Source organism: Fundulus heteroclitus, chromosome 2 (assembly GCF_011125445.2).
Source record: "Fundulus heteroclitus isolate FHET01 chromosome 2, MU-UCD_Fhet_4.1, whole genome shotgun sequence".
Taxonomy (NCBI): domain Eukaryota; kingdom Metazoa; phylum Chordata; class Actinopteri; order Cyprinodontiformes; family Fundulidae; genus Fundulus; species Fundulus heteroclitus.
In genome coordinates, this window is record NC_046362.1 from 25,606,221 (window position 1) to 25,628,746 (window position 22,526).

The 22,526-nt window shown below is 39.5% G+C and overlaps 1 protein-coding gene across 1 annotated transcript in view; it reads left to right on the top strand.

Moving 5' to 3' along the window:
* Positions 1 to 22,526, top strand: part of brsk2a (BR serine/threonine kinase 2a) — a 257,881-nt gene that overhangs the window by 139,088 nt on the left and 96,267 nt on the right. Inside the window, exon 3 of the mRNA XM_036151527.1 lies at positions 22,083 to 22,168. Coding sequence (XP_036007420.1) covers positions 22,083 to 22,168 — 86 coding nt within the window. The remainder of the gene's footprint in view (positions 1 to 22,082; positions 22,169 to 22,526) is intronic.

The window sequence follows — 22,526 nt, forward strand, 5'->3', positions numbered from 1 at the left end:
GAACAGCTGCAATATGTGACAGCGGTAAGGTGTGGCAAATAACTGACAGGTCTCCGACAGGACACGGACTTCTGCTGAAGCTGCAGTTCAGAGCCAATTACCAAGCTCTGACATTGTCATTCTTCTCCTAACTGCTGGTCCTCGGTTGGTGTGTGTGTGTGTGTGTGTAGCAAGGAGATGTGTATTCATGTGAAGTATCTTCCTTGAAAGACGAAATTATGCGAGTTAGGGGAACTTTCTTTGTCTCAAAGACATTAATGTCATTGTTTTTTTTTTGTAGTTAAAATCTGTTCAGATATCTTTTTTCTTTCTAGATTTGTTAGACAACGTTGGTGGACAAACTGAGGAGCACACCCGAACAGTTCAGGGGTCGATCAGGAGGAGTTTTGTAGTAGCTTAAAGCAGTGAACATCTCAGAGAGCTCAGTTTAAACCCATCATTGGGAATGGAAAGAGTATTGCACAACTGCAAATCTCCCGAGGCAGGGCCTGAACCCTTGAGCACGTCGAGGAGAGCATTAAGCAGAGAAGCTCTCAGGAGGACTCCTTGTAAGTCAAGAGAACCTGCAGAAATCCACAGGTCAAGCATATGAAGCTGTTGACAGAAACACAATTATAGGTCTTGTGCAACATAAATCTGACCTTTATGGACGAGGGGTAAGCAGAAAGCCATTGTTGAAGGAAGGCCATAAAGAGCCTGTTTGCAATTTGCCGTAAGGCTATATAGGGGACACCAAAAATGTGTAGAAAAATGTGCTCTGCTCAGATCATGAAAGTTAAATTCAACTTTCTGGCTTACATGCAAAGTAAAAAGAGCATGGACATCACTCTGGACTCACCGATCCTCACCTCAAACCATGGATTTAACAATATCTGTCTGTCGGGATGCTTTTCAGCGGCACGGGAAACTGGTCAGAGTTAATTGTGCAACCTCCAAAACAGGCAACAAAAGTTGATCCTGGCAGAAAACCCTTTAAAGGGTACAAAAGACTTGATGTACAGGTATTGACAACGTTTATGGAGACCCCAAAAGACTTGAATATGTAGCTGACACAACGTTTTGTCTTTAAACTCACATTTCAGATGAAATTATTACGGTTATTACATAAAGGACACATAAAATACCAATAAAATAGGCTGAGGTTTTTAGTTGTAATGTGACAAAATGTGAAAATGTTGACGGGGTATGAATACATTTCCAAGGAACTTTCTATGCAGGCCTAATAATCCTATAGATTTTAGAAATAGAGTTTTAACCATATTGTTGTTTATAGGTTAAAGCTTTGAAGCCATGGCAAAATTTTTAAGGTTAGGTTCTGTTGAAAGCTTTAAGCTGTTAATATCTAACCGCAGTATACACATTTCTTGGAATCTTCATTTATTATATCCAGATCAGCTGGATGCAGAGGCTGAAGCCATGACCTACTCCACATTTTTCACCCATAAAGATCATCATCTTCAGCTTCTTTGGAAATAACCATTTAATTGTCCAAGAGACACTTTAGTCTTGGCCCCTCCTGGACTGTCCTCTACAGCCTCTAAGACCAAACCATTCTCAGTTTATCCTAAATCAACACACCAAGAGAGTTATCTACTGCATGTAAGACAACAGCTTTCAACCTATTGCAGAACATTCTTGAAATGCTAAACGTCTTTCACATTTTTATTTTAAACTCTTTATATTGTCTTTTAAAGGACTGATTGCATGACATTAATGCTAATTTGTCACAAAGTTAACTGCTCTGTATGGTCAAAGTAACACTGATTTGACAAATTAGAAACTTAAATCAAATCTCCCCGTTGCAATCTTCCTGCTGCTCCTGGACAGGTGTTGTCGACTCGCATCCTTCTTTTTCCTACTACTTCCAATTGTTTTGCACTGAAGTCTCTGGTGCTTGGATTTGTCCCGCCTGCCTGTTTGCCTGTCAAACTGTCAAAGTCACCCGGGCTGCACTCTCCTGCTAGGCTCCGGCTGTGAAATGTCACCTTTTAATATGATAATGTCTTTGGTCCCCGCGGTGCCATTAGGGAGAACATCTGACTCCACTGGACAGGTCTGTGTGTGCAGCTCTGCTGAAGACACTCGTGAGCGGCTACAGATAATACCCGTGGACAGAAATGCTCAATACGAAAATTTCTCCAGTGCGTGTGCCACACAGGGAGGGACACATTACTATGTATGTGCATGGGCACATCCTTCATGACCTGTGCCATCCCTCTCCGTCTGCCCTTCTGCCGACTGACCTTAAGAGTCAGGGGTCTGCGGAGACGAGGAGGCAGGTTGAATTAATTGTCTTAGAGATTTCTGGCTGAGACCTCTCTGCTTCAGTCAGTGTTGAAGTTCTTCCTTTTTTTTTTTTTTAAACTAATCTTGAACACTTTGGTCCATGGCCCTGCAGGGCTGTGATCTTACAGAGCCGAGCGCGCTGAACTTTCCTGGATAACATATCCGTCTGTGAACTTCACGTCACTTTTCCTAACAAGGTAATAATCCTTGGCTGTTCCTAAAGAAAGCGGACGCCTGTGTTTTTCAAGCATACCAAATGTAAAAAATGCAGCTACTTGAATAACAATAAGTGCCTCTGTGTGTGAGCAAAGCTTCCCCGTCATGTTTTGAATGACGGCTAGAAACAGACGCGCAGAGAATAAATTTTATGTTCACACATGACAGTATGTCAGCGGTGTTCGGCACCAAGGGTAAACGGAACAGGGCACGGCGGCCTGATCTAAGCGCTGCTGAGAATCGACCATTAGTCTAAATGTGTTCGTGTTTGTTTTGAGTGCATGTCTCAAGAGGGCGGTCCTTGTTTGTGTAAGTCAGCCGGCTTCCCTATCTATATCAGCCGCAACTCCGTGCCCGGGGGTTCTTGTGAGGATGAGACGCGGTGGGGCGAAAGAGAGCGAGGCCAAACCAAGAGAGAGCGATGGACGTGCTGTGAGGGATCCCCCGCTGAGACAAGATAACACAGATGCCTGCGTAAGGGACAGAGCGTTTCTCCTTACAGTTCCTGTCTAAAGTCAGCGTGCTTTCTATTGATCTGTTAATGTGACATTCAAACAAACAGACCGGGGCGAGGCGTTGCGGTTAGGACACACAACACAGAAGCTCAATAATACTAATAAATTGGTCCAGTCTGACATTTTGCTAAATCAGGAATGCGTGTCAGACAAAAGGAATGAGCACAGATAAGTAGGTGGAGAGGCGTGTGATTTGATATTGAGTAAAGCTTATATTTATAGATAACTCAATAGAGATTGTTTTGCGACCAAAAATATATAAAAAAAAACAACATGTTTTTCGTATAAGCCTGGGAAAAGTGTACTAGCCTTCTTTCAGCTAGAGGACTCTGTGTGCAGCATCTCGTGGGGTAGGGCCAAAACTGTTATTCTATAGCCCCTTTCAGGTCACTCTCCCACAATAAACTCTCAACAATGAACACCCTATTTCAGCTGACTTTGTCATATAACGTCACACAAGCCGATCCTGCGTGCTTCCAGAGCTTGCAGTTGAGAACGTGGAACTAAAGGGTCATGGTTGCTGTGCACCATCCTCAACACGTCATGTCCGTCAGATTCAATCCCCATTGGGTGCCAGGACCTTTCAAGTGATTGTCAGACATAAAGAACATGTATAGATTGTTGAACAAATGGATAACCGGACAGGGTTTTGTGCTTCAAACAGCAGGATTTGTTTTAGCACTTTTTAAACCATGTATGGTTAATATCCTGATATATCTTCAAACCTGTAACTGGCTAATCCCAATAATTCACGTTAACTCCTTTAAACTAACCTAATTTTAAAATACAATCTCAATGTAATTCAATGTAACATAAGGAAGTTTTTCCAATTACAACATGGAAACATGTACAAATAATATCCAATATCCACCTTAAGAAAGAAATATAATAAGTTATCTTCATTTATCTTGTAGCCAGCTGTGTATGCACAGTAGTGTTTCCTTGTTTTGTTTTATTATTTATTTTTTTACACTTTTGACCTTTTTTAGTGTGAGAATGGAAAAATGAATGAAGCAGGTGCTGTACACTTCGTGCCTGAGGCAGATTAGCTGTTTTATTGCGTTGAAATATAAATTTCACTTATATCCTCTAATTTAAAAAAAAAAATAATGAACTGGAAGGTTTGTATTCTTTTGGCTCATTATGAGAAACATTATGACCAGGAAACTACAATTTAAGAGAGTTGTGCTGTTTTGGGATCATGTTGTCTCTAAACGAATTAAAGCCTTGCTGAGTATAATTGTACTATTATATTTGTACAATTGCTGGCTCAGCAGAATCTAAATGCTGCCTTTTATATCGAAGGTTGGTATTTCTCCTGCACTGTCCCACACAGGCACAACATTCTGCCCTAAACACGGAAAACTAAAGGGGCCCAAAGACCCTTGCTTAAAATAATATATAAAATATAATATATATTTTTTTTGGTAAACTTTTTAATTATTCATATGGTCGATGTTAGGTGAGTAGCTATTTTCTTTGCTCTATTTCCTGACTTAACGCGGTCAACATACATCTAGCTCACATCAATGGCATGTTCTTTTGTCTTTCTCATTTTAAAGAATGGCTCTGAGAATTGGGCATCTGTGCCTCCACATTTGTTGCCCAGAGAAACACAAAGACATGAATTATTTCTGAAAGTTTTTTTTTTGTGTCCCTGATCAACCTAAAAATAATACAGTTATAGAAGAGTATAAATTAATTATTCCTGAACCTTCGTTGTATGAGGTCGGTCGTCGTAAATCCACATGGTCCCACCTCATCTTTTGTCCATCTGCCATTAGAATTCCTCCAACACTGTCTAGGCCCCTTAGCATCCTGGCCACCATCATCTGGCTGGGGCGTTTGAATCTAATCTAGTTGAACTCAGTCCAAACAGTGATTTTTTTTTTTTTTTTTTTTCTTTTTCAAGAAACGAGAGGATGTCCGGTGGTTTTCTTGTTAAGTACTTAGGATTCTCCTGTACTAGATTATATATTTTTATTACATTATGCAGCTCTTTAGCTGTACACATAAAGCAAATCATGTGCGATCTCATGTATAAATATATCTCGTGACGTTGTTGGTATTGATTTATTGGGTTAGAGGTAAGGCGGTCATTTCAGCTTAATGCCGTGCCAGCCTTCAGAAAATATTAGGGGCAGCTCTAGGTTACGTTGGTAGTTGTGCTTCTGCAGATTGTATTGAGAGAATGTGAGACAGAAATATTTTGTAGCATTTCTGTTGAACTTTGAGTCAGCCCATGTCTGTTAATTACAGGTGTAAGACATGCATGACATGAAGATGAAACATTTCCTGCAGCAGAGTATTAGATTTACCGTGTTATATAAACCACGACCCATCATTCTAAGGGAAAACTTTATTAAGGTTCAGCGTAGTCCAAGGGTGAGTTAAATCATTACAAGCTCCCAGCACTAACAACTGGCTGAGGGAGGCGGGGTGGGGGTGGGGGGGGGTATCTTTGGCATGCAGCAGTTGGTTGTTTCTGTTGTTGCCTGCTCTGTTTCTCCCTCTGAGCCAGCGAGCTGGTGGCGGCTGCTGCTGTCGGGATAAGGACAACTAATTAGCCGGAGTGACTTTCTCTCCTCCTAAAGCTGCGTGACATCAAAGTCACTCTGCTGTCCCCGAGCCCAGAGAGAGAACGGAAGAGAGGGAGAGGAGGGATGCAGTGCAGGATGAAGAAAGGGAAGGCTGCATGTTGGGGGAGGGTTGGGATGGTGGATGAACCTAAAGTTACAATATTTTGCAGAGACAATGTTTAACATCTATGTCTGACTTTTAGTATTTTATTGTTGCATTTAATTATACTGAGGGTTATTTTTGCCGGCTGCCCCAGAGTAGCACCTCTCCTTTGTTGTTTTTTGCTTAATATGTTGTCATCTAGATTTTACGCTACCAAGCCATGCTTAATAAATATTCTTATTGTCAGCCACTACTGACATGTACAGGAAAAATTTTAAAGTAACCCTTAATTCAAAATCTCATGCATGTTGTGTTGGATATAAGGATGCCAAAGAACCAGAACACAGAGAAGGTTTCATATAGGCTACTTTACTTTTTTTGCAACCTTCAGGCTGGATGGAAGATCAGTTTCATCAGACTTTGGTTACTGTCCTCCAGTTAGCAACGCTGATAAAATGTTTTCATCTTTATCAATTATTCCTTTGACTGTACAAAGTCACATTCGGTCTTCTGTATGCTGTTACAGCATATAGCAAATAAAAGGAGACACAAGTTCATTCTTGATGAACAGCAAACTGAAAAGAATTAAGAATATTACATAGTTTGCGAACTGTCCTTGAACTATTTTCAAAGAATTGGTGAAAACTGAATAGGTTGGGGGAAAAAACTGATGGCCTGCAGGAATGTCTATGTGATATATTATATGTCTTTAAGAATAATCATGAAAGAAACTATAGGAACAGAATTCAGAATATTCTGGCCCTTCTGATGTAAATCATATATTGATGTTAAGCCTGGTTCACATGGCCCAATTTTAACCCTAATCTTCCCATTCCAACATGGTCCGATTATTGAGATGGCTCTTAAAATAATATTAAAACATTAACACATGTGTGTTAAGAGTGATCTAGTCTGCTTGGACAAACGTCAGGTCCGCTCCGACCTCAAATCAGAGATATCCAACATGTTGGATTGTCTTGGCCCGATATCCTAGCATTTGAGGTATTCCCTGAGGACAAAGGAGCCAGCAGCCTGTTGAATGACATGTAGCCAATCAGAAAGCGAGGTGAGGGAAACACAGAGAAAAAAAATCCTACAACAGCTCACCTCCAAATGTGTGTGCTGTCTCCATTCCATAATCCCTTTTCTTTTTGTAATGTTTTTTTCAATTTTAACATCCGGTCATGTGAACCAAGCATAAGGAGTAAATTAAGAACACAGTGTGTGTGTGTGTGTGTGTGTGTGTGTGTGTGTGTGTGTGTGTGTGTGTGTGTGTGTGTGTGTGTGTGTGTGTGTGTGTGTGTGTGTGTGTGTTTGAGACTTATTTTACTTTGTAAAAATATCCACACTGAAGACCCAGTAGTTTTTTTTATTTAATTTACAAATAAAAGTATGAGCAGCATGGCATAAATATGTATTGAGCCTTCATGTATAAATGTGGATTCATTTTCAGGTACACATGCCCTGAAGGTTTTGCCCATTCAAGTTCTTGGATTTTAGTCTGAGCTTTAACTGTTCCATTATTTTTGCCTCATCGGACATTCTTGATTTCTTTTTCAAGATTCTCCTGCACTTGGCTCCATCCATCTTCCCATCAACTCTGCTCTGCTTGTCTGTCATTGCTGAAATATAAGGAGACCTATAGCATAATGCTGCCAACACTGTTTAAAATGGCAGTGCCAAATTCAGGGTGATTATGTGAAGTGGTTTTTTTTTCCGTCCTGCAGCACAAAACATTTTTGTAGGAAAAAAAAGTCCTGTCCTCATCTGACCTTCTTCCATATGTTTGCTTTGTCGCCTACGTGGTTTAAGGTAAACTGCTAGCTGGACTTCTTGTAGCTTTCTTTCAACAATTACCTTCTTTTGCCGCTCTTCCATAAAAACCAGAGTTGTGCAGTGTGCAAAAAACAGCTTCCTGTTAATAAACTGACCCAAATGAGCTATAGATTTCTGCAGCTCCTCCAGAGTTGGCATAGCCCTTCCTTTCTGCTTCTCTGACTAAAACTCTCCATGTCACACTCTTTCAATATTCAGATGACGATTTAAACAATGCAAGTTCATAATGCTGTTTGGTCACTGGTGTTCTCTAACAAACCCTGGAGGCCTTCACATAACAGCTGTACTTTTACTGATTGAAATTTGTCCAATCTACAAAGTTGTACCTTGTACAAGAGTGGACTTTATTTACTAATTACGTGACTTCTGAAAGCAACAGGTTGCAATGGATTTTTTTTAAAGGGAACTAAAACATATGCATTCCAAACCTTTTAGATTTTTTATTTGTATTTAAGACTATCATGAGCTAATTTGTATTGCTCTCCTAGAGAAACTCCCAATTAAATACAAGATTATGGCGAGAAAAACTGTCGAAGACAACCAGGGGTATGAAAACTTATACAAGGATTGGTATACCAGCGAATACAAACTGTTGAGTGAGTGAGGAGTAAAATCTCTTGACCACGTATGAATCAGTTTTAATCACGTTATGCTGACACCTCAGTGACTGCGACGCAGCTTTTCTCTCTGCAATCTTTTCACTTTCCCTCCTAATGATTAGATTGGCCATTCTGTATTGCCGCCAGTGGGTCGGGTATAGAGATGTCTTCGACACACATGCGCCTTGACTCTGTTGCGTGTGTATTGTGCCCACCCGTTCCTCGGAGCGTGCACAGACACTATTTGAAACAAATGGCTTTCATATGTTCTGCCCCTGCGAGTTGATCTATCAGCTTTGTGTGGTTCGCAGGCAGAAGTCGGGGCTTAACTCGCAGTTGCATCTTGATAGCTTCGCTGCACACAAAGCCTACTGGGGCGCTTTAGCTGCTTTCTTCACTCTTTGTTTGGTGCATTCAAGTTAATTCCTTCTCCCTTAAAGTTTGTATTGATAAAATGGCATTTATGAATCCAAAACAATGTGGTTATTATTTTTTTTAAAGTCTCCTTTTTTGTTACACAGTACTATGAAGGAATAGTACTAATAACTTTTATGCTTCTGAACAGGTAGAGTCTTTAAACAAGCTCTTTTTTATGTTATGCGCCAATATGAAGGCCCTTCAGCATTCTTTTTCCTCATTTGATCTCCAGTCACTCTTCCTGAATCAATGCTTATTGCTTATTTTACCAGCTTTTATTCTTATTTTACCAGTGTTGATTAAGCTCTGTTGAAATTGAAAATGGGGAATCAGTTGTAGCTGCAGTGTGTCAGATATTTGTAGTTTGTGTATAAAATGTTAGCCATAGCAATGCCTGTGTGTGTTTTTTTTTTTAGTTGGTTATCATCAGTCAATATGCAAAACACTAAATTCACAGCGATCTGACCTGTAGCTTGAAATCGTAGGCATCTTGGGGAGAGACTTATTCTGTGCCGCTTTGAACAACTGATTTTAATTTTGCTCCATGCAATGGCAAAGCTCATCAAACACACACGATGTTGTTTGACTTTTACCTTTCACACATCTTATCAAGATAAAACAGATGAGTGCAGACAGAATAATGAAATGGAGGTGAGGAGAAGAGACGATGCAGCGGGATCCCCCATCGAGCACGACAGGAGACAGACGGATGTCCAAATCGATGCCGTTTGTTTCTTCTCTTCAAAGGCAACAGCCGCTGTGTCGTCAGACAGATGAGAAAGATGCATTTGCTTTTTTTAACGTTTATTTTGGTCTTTGTAAGTGAAGGGCATATAGTATCTGCTTCTTGCCTTAATAACAGCGATGATGTAGTGGCGATAGTCGCCTTTTGTTTATTTTAGACAAATCTCAAGAATTAAACAATCTTTTAATTTCACATTTTGATCTAATGAAGTGTATTTCCTGTGTGAATTTGCCCTAATTCCTTTATCCATTGTTCTGCAGGCTCATACATTAGCATTTTCTTTATGTTCTAGATTGTTCTCATACTCATGGTGCGCATTGGCATCTATGCCATACACCAACCTTAACAGCATTTGACATTATGATGCATGAAAAATATGCCATTGAAAAAGCTGATTTGTTTTAAACCATGTTTCACTAAGTTTCAAGTTAGAGACCGAGATTTGAGTCTAATTTCACGCTGCGTTAAAAAGTGCTTATGATTAGCAGATTCCAATGGTTTGGTTGCTCATTCACTGTTTAGCAACCTAAAATTAACCTTGGCCTTAAACTGTTATCTTCAGCATTTTAGTCTCAGAGCAAAAGAGCTGTGTATTATGTGTTGAGGGAAATTGCTTGCTCATGTGCATGCACATGGTTTTATATATAAAGATTTTTGTTTTTGTCGTATGCCACATTTAGTTTTTGAGTGTACGCAAACTTTAAAGTGGATGCTATTCAATGTTTTATAAACGAGACCCCTGATCTTGCGTGGAATTCCTGAGGGGTAATGGGAAAATGTGTCTCTAGTCTACATGTGTTTTATGGATCTGGAGAAAGGGCTAGACCGTGTCCCCTGAGGGATTTTGTGGAGGGGTGCTGCAGGAGTATTGGGTATACAGGAGCTTTTAAAGGGCTACCCAATCCTTATATACCCAAAGCAAGACCTTTGTCTCCATTCTCTGCACCAAGTTAGGCCTGTTCCAGTACACATTAGACATGACGAGGGTTGCCCCTTGTTACCAATGCTGTTTGTGGTGTTCACTGACAGCATCTCAAGGCGTAGTTGCGGAGAGGAGGGTCTCTGGTTTGGGAATCTCAGGATCTCATCTTTGCTTTTTGTGGCTGATGTGGTTCTATCAGCTTCTTCAGATCACTCGCTGCAGAGTGTGAAGTCGCCAAGAAAATCTGAGTCAGCTCCTCCGCGTCTGAGGCCATGGTCCTTGACTGGAAAAAGGTGAACTGCCAGAACCAAACTCCAAAAATCCACATTGGCCCATTAAAATATTACTTTTTCCAATCAGTTTTGTACTCTCTATCATCTGTCAGGCAAATTACTTCATGTTCTCTTTTTGGCATTCCAAAGTCCTTTTCTGTAAAATTATGGAGGAACCGGTAAGTTGAAAGACTTTTTTCTTTGTTTTTTGGTTTTCGAGTTTCAGGGGGATTAGCCTATCTATTGGTTGTCCCACATGCCATCTTTGTGACGCGCTCACCTAAAACCAATATGCGTGCTTGTTCCTACTTCCTTCCTAGTTTCCTCTTGCTGTGCACATGCACTTCTAGTGTTTATCTAGTGAGCTTCAGTTTCAGCCGAATATCGCAGTTCCGCTGCTCTGACCATATACTTCGAAAAGGGATAAGAGTCGCAAAAAGCAACCTGTCTTAAATGTTTATCAGAAGAAGAGGAAGGCCTCAGAAGGAATAAATAAGACCAGAGTGTATTTGGGAGATTATTTCACATGATGGTAGAAGAGGTAGGATGGTTGTGCGCATGTGCAGTTATTCAAAAAGTGACTTGGGCATTTCTTATTTACATTTCCGAAAACAATTGTTCACTACACCCTTTAGACAGAAAAATATTACCATCAAACTTAAAATCACTTTTCTTGTAAATGGGGTTTTCATATAGTGTGAAGTACGTAGACACTCAAACTCAAACATAGTCTTTACTTCATGCCCCATTCCACGTTTACAACTGTGTAGGGGTTCATTATTACAGCCATTTGGTGAAAGACCTCTACTATCAAGGTCAATTAGGACCAAGGTTATCCACGGACATGTCTGTTAGAATGAAATGATGTGGCTTGCCATGAGTTTAAATGTCTTCCTGATGGATCTGTCAACAGAACAGAAACATGATTACAGAGACTGAATGAGCGAAACCAAGAGTAAATGAGGGACAGGAGAAAATGATGGAGGGGGAGGAATACTAAAATTGGGCTTGGGTGGGAAGCAGTAATGAGAGCCATTTCAAAGGATGGGAGATGGATAAAGGATACGGATTAGCTAGCCAGCAGAGACTATGTCCTGATTGATTTACATGTCTCTGGCATTGATCAGACTCCCCCGTGTAGGGACTTTACCTGCTCTGTTCAAAGGATGACTGATAAAGTGATTATCAAAAAACCCTGCTGTGTTTTCTGGATGCGTATCCGCCTGTGTACGTGTCTGCAAACGTGCGGTTGTGTTTTGAGAGGGTCCCAAGGTGGAGAGAAAAGCAATAAGCAAAGAGAGATGAAAGTAAGTAGGAGAGCCTTATTTTTTTCTCCGGTTTAGCAGCTTTGACAGGAATAGAACTGTACAGATACGGTTTTATTTCATATTTATCCTGCTCTCAGTGGGGCAGCTCAGATGTGGGAGATAACAAAGTTACCTGCAACGACTTGTTACCTCAACAAATGCTGTTAAATCCACGACCCTGAACCTGTCTTTGTAAATTCCTCATCCAATTCGGAATAAACAGGTTTTCCCAGCAACACGTGTTGTCAGTTTGAAGCTGAAAATGCTGCGATGCACAACGAGAGTCACGCCTCAACTCCATCTTTACCAATGTCTTTATACACAGCTGCAAAGTATACACTTGAATTATGGAAACACGGTTAGGGTTTTATTCGGCAATAAAGGAAAAGCTCATATGCATAAATCCATGTGAGCACCAGTCTGGCCTCCCTCTGTAAATGGGAGAAAACGCAAATTGTGTCTTACTGGCTCACTGACCGACATATGGAAGAGAATTGCTCATGGCTCAGTCTGATCAGTGGTGTGTGAGTACACTGTGTCTGTTACAGGGAGTCATGTGTCCACATGTCGCAAGTATGAATGGATGACGAGCTGACTGGTGGTGTTTGTGAGCCAGTGGCCAAGCTGTGCCATATTCTGCCCTTCTGCTCACTTACAGGTGGCCTATTGTCTTCTTCCGTCCGGTCGTTGCCTCATCTATATGTTACAATTTTGTCCTCCACCTGTCACCAAATTTCTTTCTGTCTGATCTAATATTGTACACAACCAAATGCACATGCATTACAGATTTGAAGAGAGGAAAGTGGACAAGGTCTTGTTGTGGGCTTATCTCAATCTTTCGGGGAAGGAAGGGTTTGGGCCAAATTTATTCATACACCTGTAATAGATTTAAGGTAATTTTCTTTTAACCAAGAAGTTTGATTCTGATAGGAAATAAGATGGGACTCTTTCAAGAAATACTAAAACAAAGTAAAAAAACTATCAGTTTTTTTTATAAAATAAAATGCTCTATTTTACATTTAACAAAAAAAAGGTTTTATTTATTTATTATTTATTTTTTGCATCTTCCTCTGGTAATTTAATGATCTTCTATATTGGGTGATGTGCTGAAAGTGTCATATTTTTAAAGGCATCCTTGCCATCATCCTCATCTTAAGTTCCTACCACACATTCTCTTAGTTTCACAATACTTTTGAGACAATAATTCTGCCATGCTTAAAAATATATATACCCTCAATTATCAATAGAGAAGTCATTATTGGAATTACAACAATCAAATGCTTCTTATTTTTGCAGACAATCTTTTTGGATATCTCCCCTGGTAATTTAGCCCAATTATTTGCCTTTGAGGTTGAAAGACCTCCTGGTTCCCTCAGATTCAAGTTGGGACTCTGGATGGGCCACTTCAGAGCATTCATAATACATCCACTCGCCAACATATGGGTAAAATTAAATGATCAGTTTCATCTTATTTCTGCCAGGAGAAAAGTAACTTATGGAGTTGACTGTAGATGACTTTTATGATCTGCTCCAAGTCAGAAAACAAATAGATTGCCAGCCAAAATCAAAATTACCAACAGGAATCCCATGGTAGTTACAAGTTCAATTTCAAGATGGCTGCTGGGTAAAAATGTGGAGAAAGTTGCAGCAATGCATTATTTGCTTCTTTGTCAGAATGAGTCTCTTGAAACCCGTGGCGCACACACAGTACTGTGAAATATGCATTTATAAACATTTTCCTTTGTATTTAATAAAAGCGGGGAATAATTGCATAATTGCAATGTTATTAACTTACTAGTAGAAGTTAGGATTGTTTCAGCAATTAGCAAGTCCTATTATCTCTAACTGAACTCTAAGTTCTGAGACACAGTAGCGTTAGAATTAAGAAAATTACAAATTAGTCCCAATACCTACAGTAAGCAGATTCAAAGTGTAAAGTTTATCTTTGAAAAACATACTTTCTAAACATATTTGAATTTAAAATCAAGTATTAGGATTTTTTTTTTCATTTATTTTAGTCAGTAATGTATTGAGGTGATCTCTGAAAATACTATATATTCACCAAAATGTATATTATATTGGAATAATAACTCTGGACTAGTGAGGCATACAGTAGCAAAATACTGTAGTTATTTTCACAGCATTTACAAAAAAGAATCTCAAATTGCAGTGTGTTTAGAAAGTCTTCATCCCCTTTGATTAAGCTTGGACCAAAGCAAAGTCGGAGCAGGATACAAGGCATGACAACATTTTATGCAAATAAAATCAGAATCAGATTTGTCTTGTCGTTGTGCAAATATGTAACAAACTTTTTCTTGGCACCTCACAGCTTCCTTTACAACACCTATATTACGTTTTAAATATAAGTGTTACATTTTAAACAAAGAAAAAAAGAAAAACGAAAAGTTGCTTCTGAAAGTAAACCTGTAAGGGACTTTTGCATGTGGGACAACACTGAAAAACTTTAGAATAGGTGATCCAGTCAAAGTCCAATTGAAAACCTGTAACATAAGTTTAAAATGGCTGTTCACACAAACTAAAAGTCCAAACTGACTGAGCTTGAGTATTTGGCAGAATGGAATGGGGAGAAATGTCAATGTTTAGATGTGGAAACCTGATAGAGGAATTTCCCCCCAAAGATGTGCTGCTGCAATTACCAAGTGTTGAGTCTGAAGCGGAATATAAATGCACACCACACTTTTCAGACATATTAATAAAAAAATATTGGAAACCAGCTATCATTTTCAGTTCACTAACCATCATGGATTACTTTAAGTCAGACTATGACATGACACTCTTGGTGGATTGATCCCTTGATTTCTTTTAATGTCACAAGTTTTGCCCTTTTCATTGTTGGCTCATCACCTTGTTATCACATGTTTTGTTTGCATTATGGTGCCGCGGAAAAAGAATGCCCCTTCACCATGTTGGGTTAATTAACTACATTAGAGGCTGTAGGACCCGAGGGGTTTGTGAGGTGGGTTGATAAAGATGCCGCTGTTACTCGTTCCTCCCTATCGTTTACATTTCTTCCTCATCAGTGCAGGGAATTACACGTTTCACACTTTGGATTCCTAACAGATTTGCTCCTCCTCCTTCTGTTTCTCTTTTGTTTTTTCCATTAACGTGGTCTCCATGTTGGCAAAGCCACATGCCTTTTTTTTTTTTTAAAGATGCACATGGCTGCCCTGTTGACTTTGATCCTCAGATCTCCGCATCAAGGGACCTTTCACTGGCATGCCTGGGGGAGGTGACAGAAATGTCTGTGTTTTCCTCCTGCACGCAAGAGAGCGAACAAGGGAAAGGACTGAGACATAGTGCGAGGTGCAATAATGGCTGAGTGAGAGATGACAGAGCCTGTGATCCATTATTTTCCCCTTTGAGATTTTGGACTGGTCCCTCTGTGCGGTCGCTCTGTGACACATGCGGCATCAGTCTAAAATCCTTGTATCTTTTTTTCTTTTTTTTTTCTCGCCTGTCTCTGTCTTTCTTTAATCCTCTGTCATCTCTTGCTAACCACTATGATCTAACCAGTCATTAGTTTGTGCATCCATTCAGTCATTCAGGTGCAGGGCTGTAATTTAGAGAATAAATTGCCAGCTGATGGAGCTTTGCTAAAGTTGCTCTCGTACTCTGGTTCTGGAGTGAAATTTGTTATTGTCTCATTTGTCCTGACAGCCGCAGACATTCCAGTTATTTCCAGTTCTCTCCCGTATCTTTCATACACGATTTTACTATAACAAAATTTCCCCATAGTACCAGTTCTCAAGGCATAAAGCTTTTGTCACATTATTATTATTTATTTTTTTTATCTATTGAAAATTCTTATGGAGCTAATGCATGCAGTCTCATTGTACATGTCTCTTTATAGGGTTTTAATTTTAGCATATGTGATCATAGATTGCAGAGTTGCTTGGTCGTTGGCCCTGTTTTCCTAAAACAAGGAGTTCCTGGGTTTGAACCTTCACTGAGGTCTCTCTCTGGGTCAAGTTTCGATGTTTTCTCTATGCATGCATAGGGTTCTGTCTGGCTTATTGTTCTATCTAAAAAACACGTATGTTTAAGTTTATATTGGCCTTAGTTATACACGTCTTGTTGGTGAACCTGTCTTGAGTTTACTTGGCCTTTAGCCCACTGTCTCCTTTAGAAAGGATCAGATCGCCTGTGACCCTGGAATGGTTAAGCTGTACGATTTTCTTTTTTTTTTTTTGCCCTTATTGGGCCGATTCTTCAGTCACGCAAGAATTTTGGGATTTCAGCTGCATTACGTGTGCTGTGTCGTGTAGTATACAGGGGGTAACGAGGGGCGATTAGCCTCTCATGACCACCTCCCGATCAGGAATCGTACGGTCGGATAAAAATCAAACATGTTTGAAATTCAGTCGGCCCTTGTGAGGTGATGGTGAGCGCATCCTACTGTTGAAGCAGAGCTACGAGCGTCTACAAGCCGATTTAATTTTTAACCGTACAGTGTGAGCAGTCAGATCGCATCAGAACATCGGGCATATAGTGTAAGAACACATATGGTGACCTGTGAACTTTTCAACCCTGCGGTTTCGTCGTACAGTTTGAGCTGTATCTGAATACAACAATTGAAAATATCGTACAGTGTATGCCCGGCTTTAAGCAAGTATTCAAAGTCTGAGTTCTTATGCAGATAGGGAAAGTTTGGAATTTGCGTTTTATAATTTGTTCATTTAGATAAGTTTGGAAACAAAAAATAAATAAACCACAAAATTTTCAGGATTTATTACCCAGAATTTTATTTTCTAAAATGATGAAAATTCTTACAACGTTGGTTAACATTGTTATTTGCCTTATCGCATCCTGACTTTAACATTGTAGCCATCAGTATTTTGGTGTTTGAATTACCGAAAAAAAACTCACAAATAATACACCCTCTATCAAAAACGAATAAAAAGGCCTTTTCACCAATGTTTTTTGGTATCTAGACAAAGTTATATCAGAGTTTTAGGCTTGATATTAGGCTATTCTTTTTATGTTAGAAACTGAATAAAGGTATCAAAGATAATAAACTATTGTTTTTAAAGGATTTTGTTTTTAATGTAGGATCAAGTCCTGTTTTTATGTGTCACAGTTTTTTTTTTCTAGACTTCTACAAACTACAAATAAGACCTGACTACTGTAAAAATGCTTTCTAGGTAAATAGTGTCTACTATGATCTCAAGAATATTATACAAACTGCAGTAAAAAAAAAAAATCTTGAAATTTGTGTGTAGTAGTGTATGAAATTTGCACCAAGAAAATGGGATGGAAGATATATGATCACTCAGTGAATCTTTGCTAAAATTCCCTCCGTGCCCAGAATACCTCCTGTGTTATAACATCTGGGCTTTTAAACGCTGTCAGCATGTCCTTTCTGAATTCTTGCAGGCGTTGAACTGCGGTGCATAAAAATGTGAGGTTATTTCTGGATAGATGTTAATGTCTGTAGCCCACTGATCCACTGATAATTCCCTTTTGAGAACAACTCTAAGATGGTATTTTACTTGTAGCAGTAGCATTCCCATGACTAATTCAAGGCCTATAGAAATGTGGGACATGTCCAGCATATAAAAAGTGTTTTACCCATTATACTGAGGCTGCAGTTAACACTACAACAAGACTCACCAACCGTATTTTACCCCAGTAGATTCACAGTGGGTGGAGGGATGTGACTCAAAACGAAAGCCCTGGACAAGTCACCGTTGTAAGTTCCAGACAGGACATTCTCTAACAAGCTCTGGTCCTGCTCCTAAGTTCTGTTCATGTACAGCTCTTTGAATTGTCTTGTTACTGGAATGTGCTATACAAATAAACCCGCCTTATCTACTCACATTTACCTGAATAATACCCGCCACTGTTTGTACTCTTGCAAAGGACCTGGATGTTGTTTTCACTGCTCAGCTTTGACTTGGAAGAAGTGATCAAATTGGTGCTTGAAATTATAGCCAATCACGAGAGGAAGACAGAAGGCAAGAATGATGAAAAGCGAAGGCGTGTTCATCCGACCACCTGTCCACCTCTGTGTGTGTTTCTGCCCTTGTGTACGTTTGTCTGCGTGTGAGATTGGTGCTCAAGAGTTCGCTAATGAAGTGCTTTGGAGAAACGGCAGCTGAATAGAAGTGCCTACACTAACAGATGTGAAACCTAATGAGAAAGAGTGTGCTATATTCATGATTGCAGGAAAGGCAGAACAGGGCCACCTGGAATTTAAAACTTTTTGGAGGAGGTGGATGTGCGCGTTTGGCTGTCTGATAAAAAAGTGAGAAAGCAATTACTCGTCGGCTTATGCGCGGAGCAGTGATTTATCCATTAACGCGACCGATTTTTTATCCTCTGCTTTTGCAATTAAAAGAAGGTGAGTTGTCACTGTATTTTTAAATCATTTGTGGGATAATCACTGCAGGTTGTTTGATTCAACAATTGCGTTTTGTTACATAAAAGAGCAAGACCTGTTTCACAGATTTACATTTGTGCATTAATCAGCGGCTAATCTATTAAGGAGGCGGTTTTAGTCCTAAACCCTTACACTGAGCCTCGTTTCTCCTATTTTAATTAACAAAAAGCCAGGATAGGGGAATCTTAGCAAGCCAGCTGCCTGCTTTGAGGCGCTTCGACAGCTCATCCCTGCCTGAGACCTGCTTAGCATTAGTCTCGTTGCAGGGAACCCCTCCGCTAGCCAGGCACCACGGGCTTGCTCTTAATAACACACCTCAGCCTAAGGTGAGAAAATGGCATAGTTTAGGGCTTCGGATAGAACTCATTAGTTTCTGGATTAGGCCAAGCACTTTCATCCCACATGGTACTTCACGGCACCGTTAATTATGCATTTACCACTTTACCCCTTTTAGGAAAGATTGATTTAAGTTTATGCTCACCTGTGCCTTCTTAGGCTTTCCAGCCCTTGCCCTTTGCTAGGCTTTTCCTCGAGAGATTTTATATATGATCGCTCAGCGGGGGAGAGGGGCCTTTCAACCGGCTGTGAGATAGGAGCATGACTTAGAGGAGGAGAACCTTAAAGAGGGTGTAACCTGTCAAGTAAAATCCCACAGGAACTACATAGGAGGTAAAAAAAGAAATAATAGCAAGATAGCAGATGAAATCATGTGCAGTCCTTTTGAAAAGTACGTGGCACTCTTTTTCTTAGGTTTGTCACGTTACAGTAATACTCGTCTATGTACTGTACTGAGATATTATGCCATGTGACAGATTAAGACAACGTAGTGAAAAAATTATGAAGGTGAAGGAAATAATTTTCAATGTTTTTCACAAATGGGTCTGAAAAGTGTGGCGTCCATATGTGTTCAGCCTCGCTCAGCCACTGCTATCTCCCTGCAATTATAACAACAAAAGTATTGTGGTATATCTCTGCTATGTCTTTTTTTTACCCATTCTTTAATTTTTTCCCCCAAAAAAGCTCAAGCTCAATCAGATTTATTTAAAAAATGTTGCACATATTCTGATGTGTCTAATTAAGAAACAACAAGCTACAAAGGTATTGTATTTGCACAATGTGTGACTTCCATTTGTGTTTTTTGGGGCTCGGTATGATGAAGCTCTTTGATTTTTCCTGTTGAGGCACACTGGTATTTTATCGATGTTAATAAAGTATGAATTCGATCAGTCTAAGGATTTTACCTCTTAAACTATAGATGATCAAATGCAGCCCAGACTCATGCAGAACTGTGGAGTCTTTGTAGATTATCAGGACAAATCAAGAACTTTGCTTTTATTCTTTGTTGAAAAGAAGCACAAACATAAATACTCACCTTAGGTATAAGTCACATACTAACAGCAACCGGGGAGCTCTTTGTGAGACAGACTTCCTGCTGACAAAAAATAGTGTGGTCTTTTGAAACGTCATGCTACTTGGACTCATTACACACCCAATTTTGAGTTTTATGAATTTTCTATTTTAGATAAAATTGTTAATCTTGAGTTTTAGTCAATTATTATTGTAATTTCTAAACAGTTTTACATTTATTTATTTGAAATGATAAGATATTGTAAACTTTACAGGCTGTGGAAAAAAAAGTTTAGTTTCTAATTATCTTTTTTTTTGACTTGTGGCCTTTGCAGAAGTGTGTTGACAAGCATTGTTGTCTTTGAGAAAATATTTATGAAACGTGTGCCAAGATGGGTTACAACTACAGATGACAGGAACCACTAATGGCACATGACGTGGGTAAATGAATAATTAAAGGGGAGGGGCATTATTTCACGCCCAGCTGAGCAAACAACTTTATAGAACTGTAACGGAAACATAATCAGGCGTTGGCCTTCATTCCACAGAAATGTTCACAGAACTCGTACGCAGTGAGGGTGACATAAAAGCAGCATGAAGGCTGTCACAGGCATGGTAAAATAGACTTTGATGAAATGAAGTTAAGACAGGGGAGCCTTTAACTCACATGGTTCTTTGATCTACATCTTTGTCAGGAAAAGTTAGAATCCAAGGGTGGACGGGAAATGTGAAGGAGAAGGCTGAGCAGAGAGCATAAAGGAGAGCAGGGTTGCTGAGGATTAGCTGCGGCTTCTGTCAAATTGGTTTCCCATGCTGATTTTCAGTGTCAGCTGTACATGCTGACAACTATCTCTGGAGATGCTGACACCAGTCCATACTGATCAGCTCCATTAGGGTGAATTTCGTCTCCTACTGCTCTCAAAGTGAACCGAGAATGTCTCTCAGAAGTTATGAAGTCTTCTAGAGTCGACTCCTCGCCGGTTCTGACTCGTTCTGTCTTTGTATTAACAATCAATATGTCAGACACTTGTGGAATAAAGGAGCTACTGAAGCAGCTGTCTGGACATTTTACACTCCTCTGCACCCACGGGCTGCATGCTTGGCGGACAAAAATACCCGATTATGGCAGGATGCTGTCTGTGTTGTAGCCTATACAAGCTGGCCCTTACGCAGCAAAAGAAATGATTTGTATGCACAGTCCCTTATAAAAGATTTATATTTATATTATTTCACTTTTATATTTTCCACGTTACAACCATAACCCTTAGTAAGTTCTATTTTCTTTTTTAAGTATGACGTAAAATTGTGTTAAGTTCACCGCTATGCCCATACATAAAATGAACAATAGCTCTAGGAGTCACCTCTGTGAATAGAGTTTACCTCGGTGAAGAACTCAATGGGTCGACAGAGAACATCAGTGAGCAAAAAGGATCATGAAGACTATGTGTTAAAACAATATACCAAGTTTCAAACACCTCATAGAGCACTGTTCCGAAAATGTAGAGTATGAGTCGGCTGCAACTCTGGAGGAGCTGCAGAGATCCACAGCTCAGGTTGGAGAATTGGAAGATATGGCACCTATTCGTTGTGTGTTGCATAGATCTGGCATTTATGATAATGGGGAAAGAAGATGGCCACTGTGGAAAGTTGTTAAACGGCAAGTAGGGAGCACAGCAAACCTGTGAAAGAGTGTGTCTTGTTCAGTGGAGACCCACATTAAAATGTTCGGCCTACGTGCAAAACAACCACAGCGTATAACTCTGATCTCCCCATCCCCACTGTAAAACATCATTTTTACAGCATCATACTGTGGAGGGACTTTTATCCGCAGGAAAAATGGTTTAAGGAATCCTGGAAGTGAGATATTAATGTAATTTCAGAATCTAGGATAAGAGTTGAAAATTGATGTTTAAACTCTCTCCATCCAATCTGCCTGAGTTTGAGCTATTTTCCACATATAATTGGGCAAAATATAACTATTTTGGTATATAAACCTGGCAGATGACATACTCGCAATATACTTGCATTTTTAATTATTTTTAAAATGTGCTTCTATTTGTTAAAAATAATTGTATATGTATAGTTTTCTATCACATCATAATTATGCACTACTTTGTAGCTGTCTCTAGCATAAAATATACAGAATCTTGACTTTGTTATGTGACAAAATTTGGCAAGAGGGTGTGGATACTTTTTCAAGCAACTGTAGTTTCCATCTTGTTTTTTAAGCAGACTACTTTTTTAACCTGTGGTAGCCACTAGCTAGGAAGCTGAAAGGTCTAATGTTGGTAGAAATAAATCTTTGCTTGGTCTAGATGTTCTTGACACTGTTTTCTTTGATCTACTTGAAAATGACTCCCAGCTAATCTTTAGATAAACCCACTGGTCAGAGCTCAATCTTATAAAGTTAAAAACAGCAGATTAGGGATTGATCAATGTTTTTTTTAATTCGAATTTAACTGAGTGGATTTTTAAGTAATGACATCTTGTTTTCTTTTCCCCCCCTCTGTACCCCCCCCCCCTCTCTCTCTCTTTCAGGTGGAGCGAGAAATAGCTATTTTGAAGCTCATAGAACACCCACACGTTTTAAAGCTACATGATGTCTATGAAAATAAAAAATACTTGTAAGTATTAACAGTTGTCAAGCTACCAGCCACAAAAAATGTGACATAAATTGTAATTTCTAAGCTATCTACTGGTTTTGTTAAATAATAAAGAAAATTATTTGCAAATGTTTGTGCATGGGGTTCCTACAGAGTCATGAAAACTCTAGAAAACTATGGAGTTTAAGCGTTTTGCAAGTCTGGATCAGTATGAGAAAAAGAAAATATTGAGTTCAGTAAAATATTGTATTTTCAGACTTTGTCTAAATATTGCATCCATCCATCCATCCATCCATCCATCCAACATTGATCCATTCTGCCACCTGTCCATTTGTCTATCCAGTCAACTGTTTATTTGTTTGACCATCCATCTGTTTGT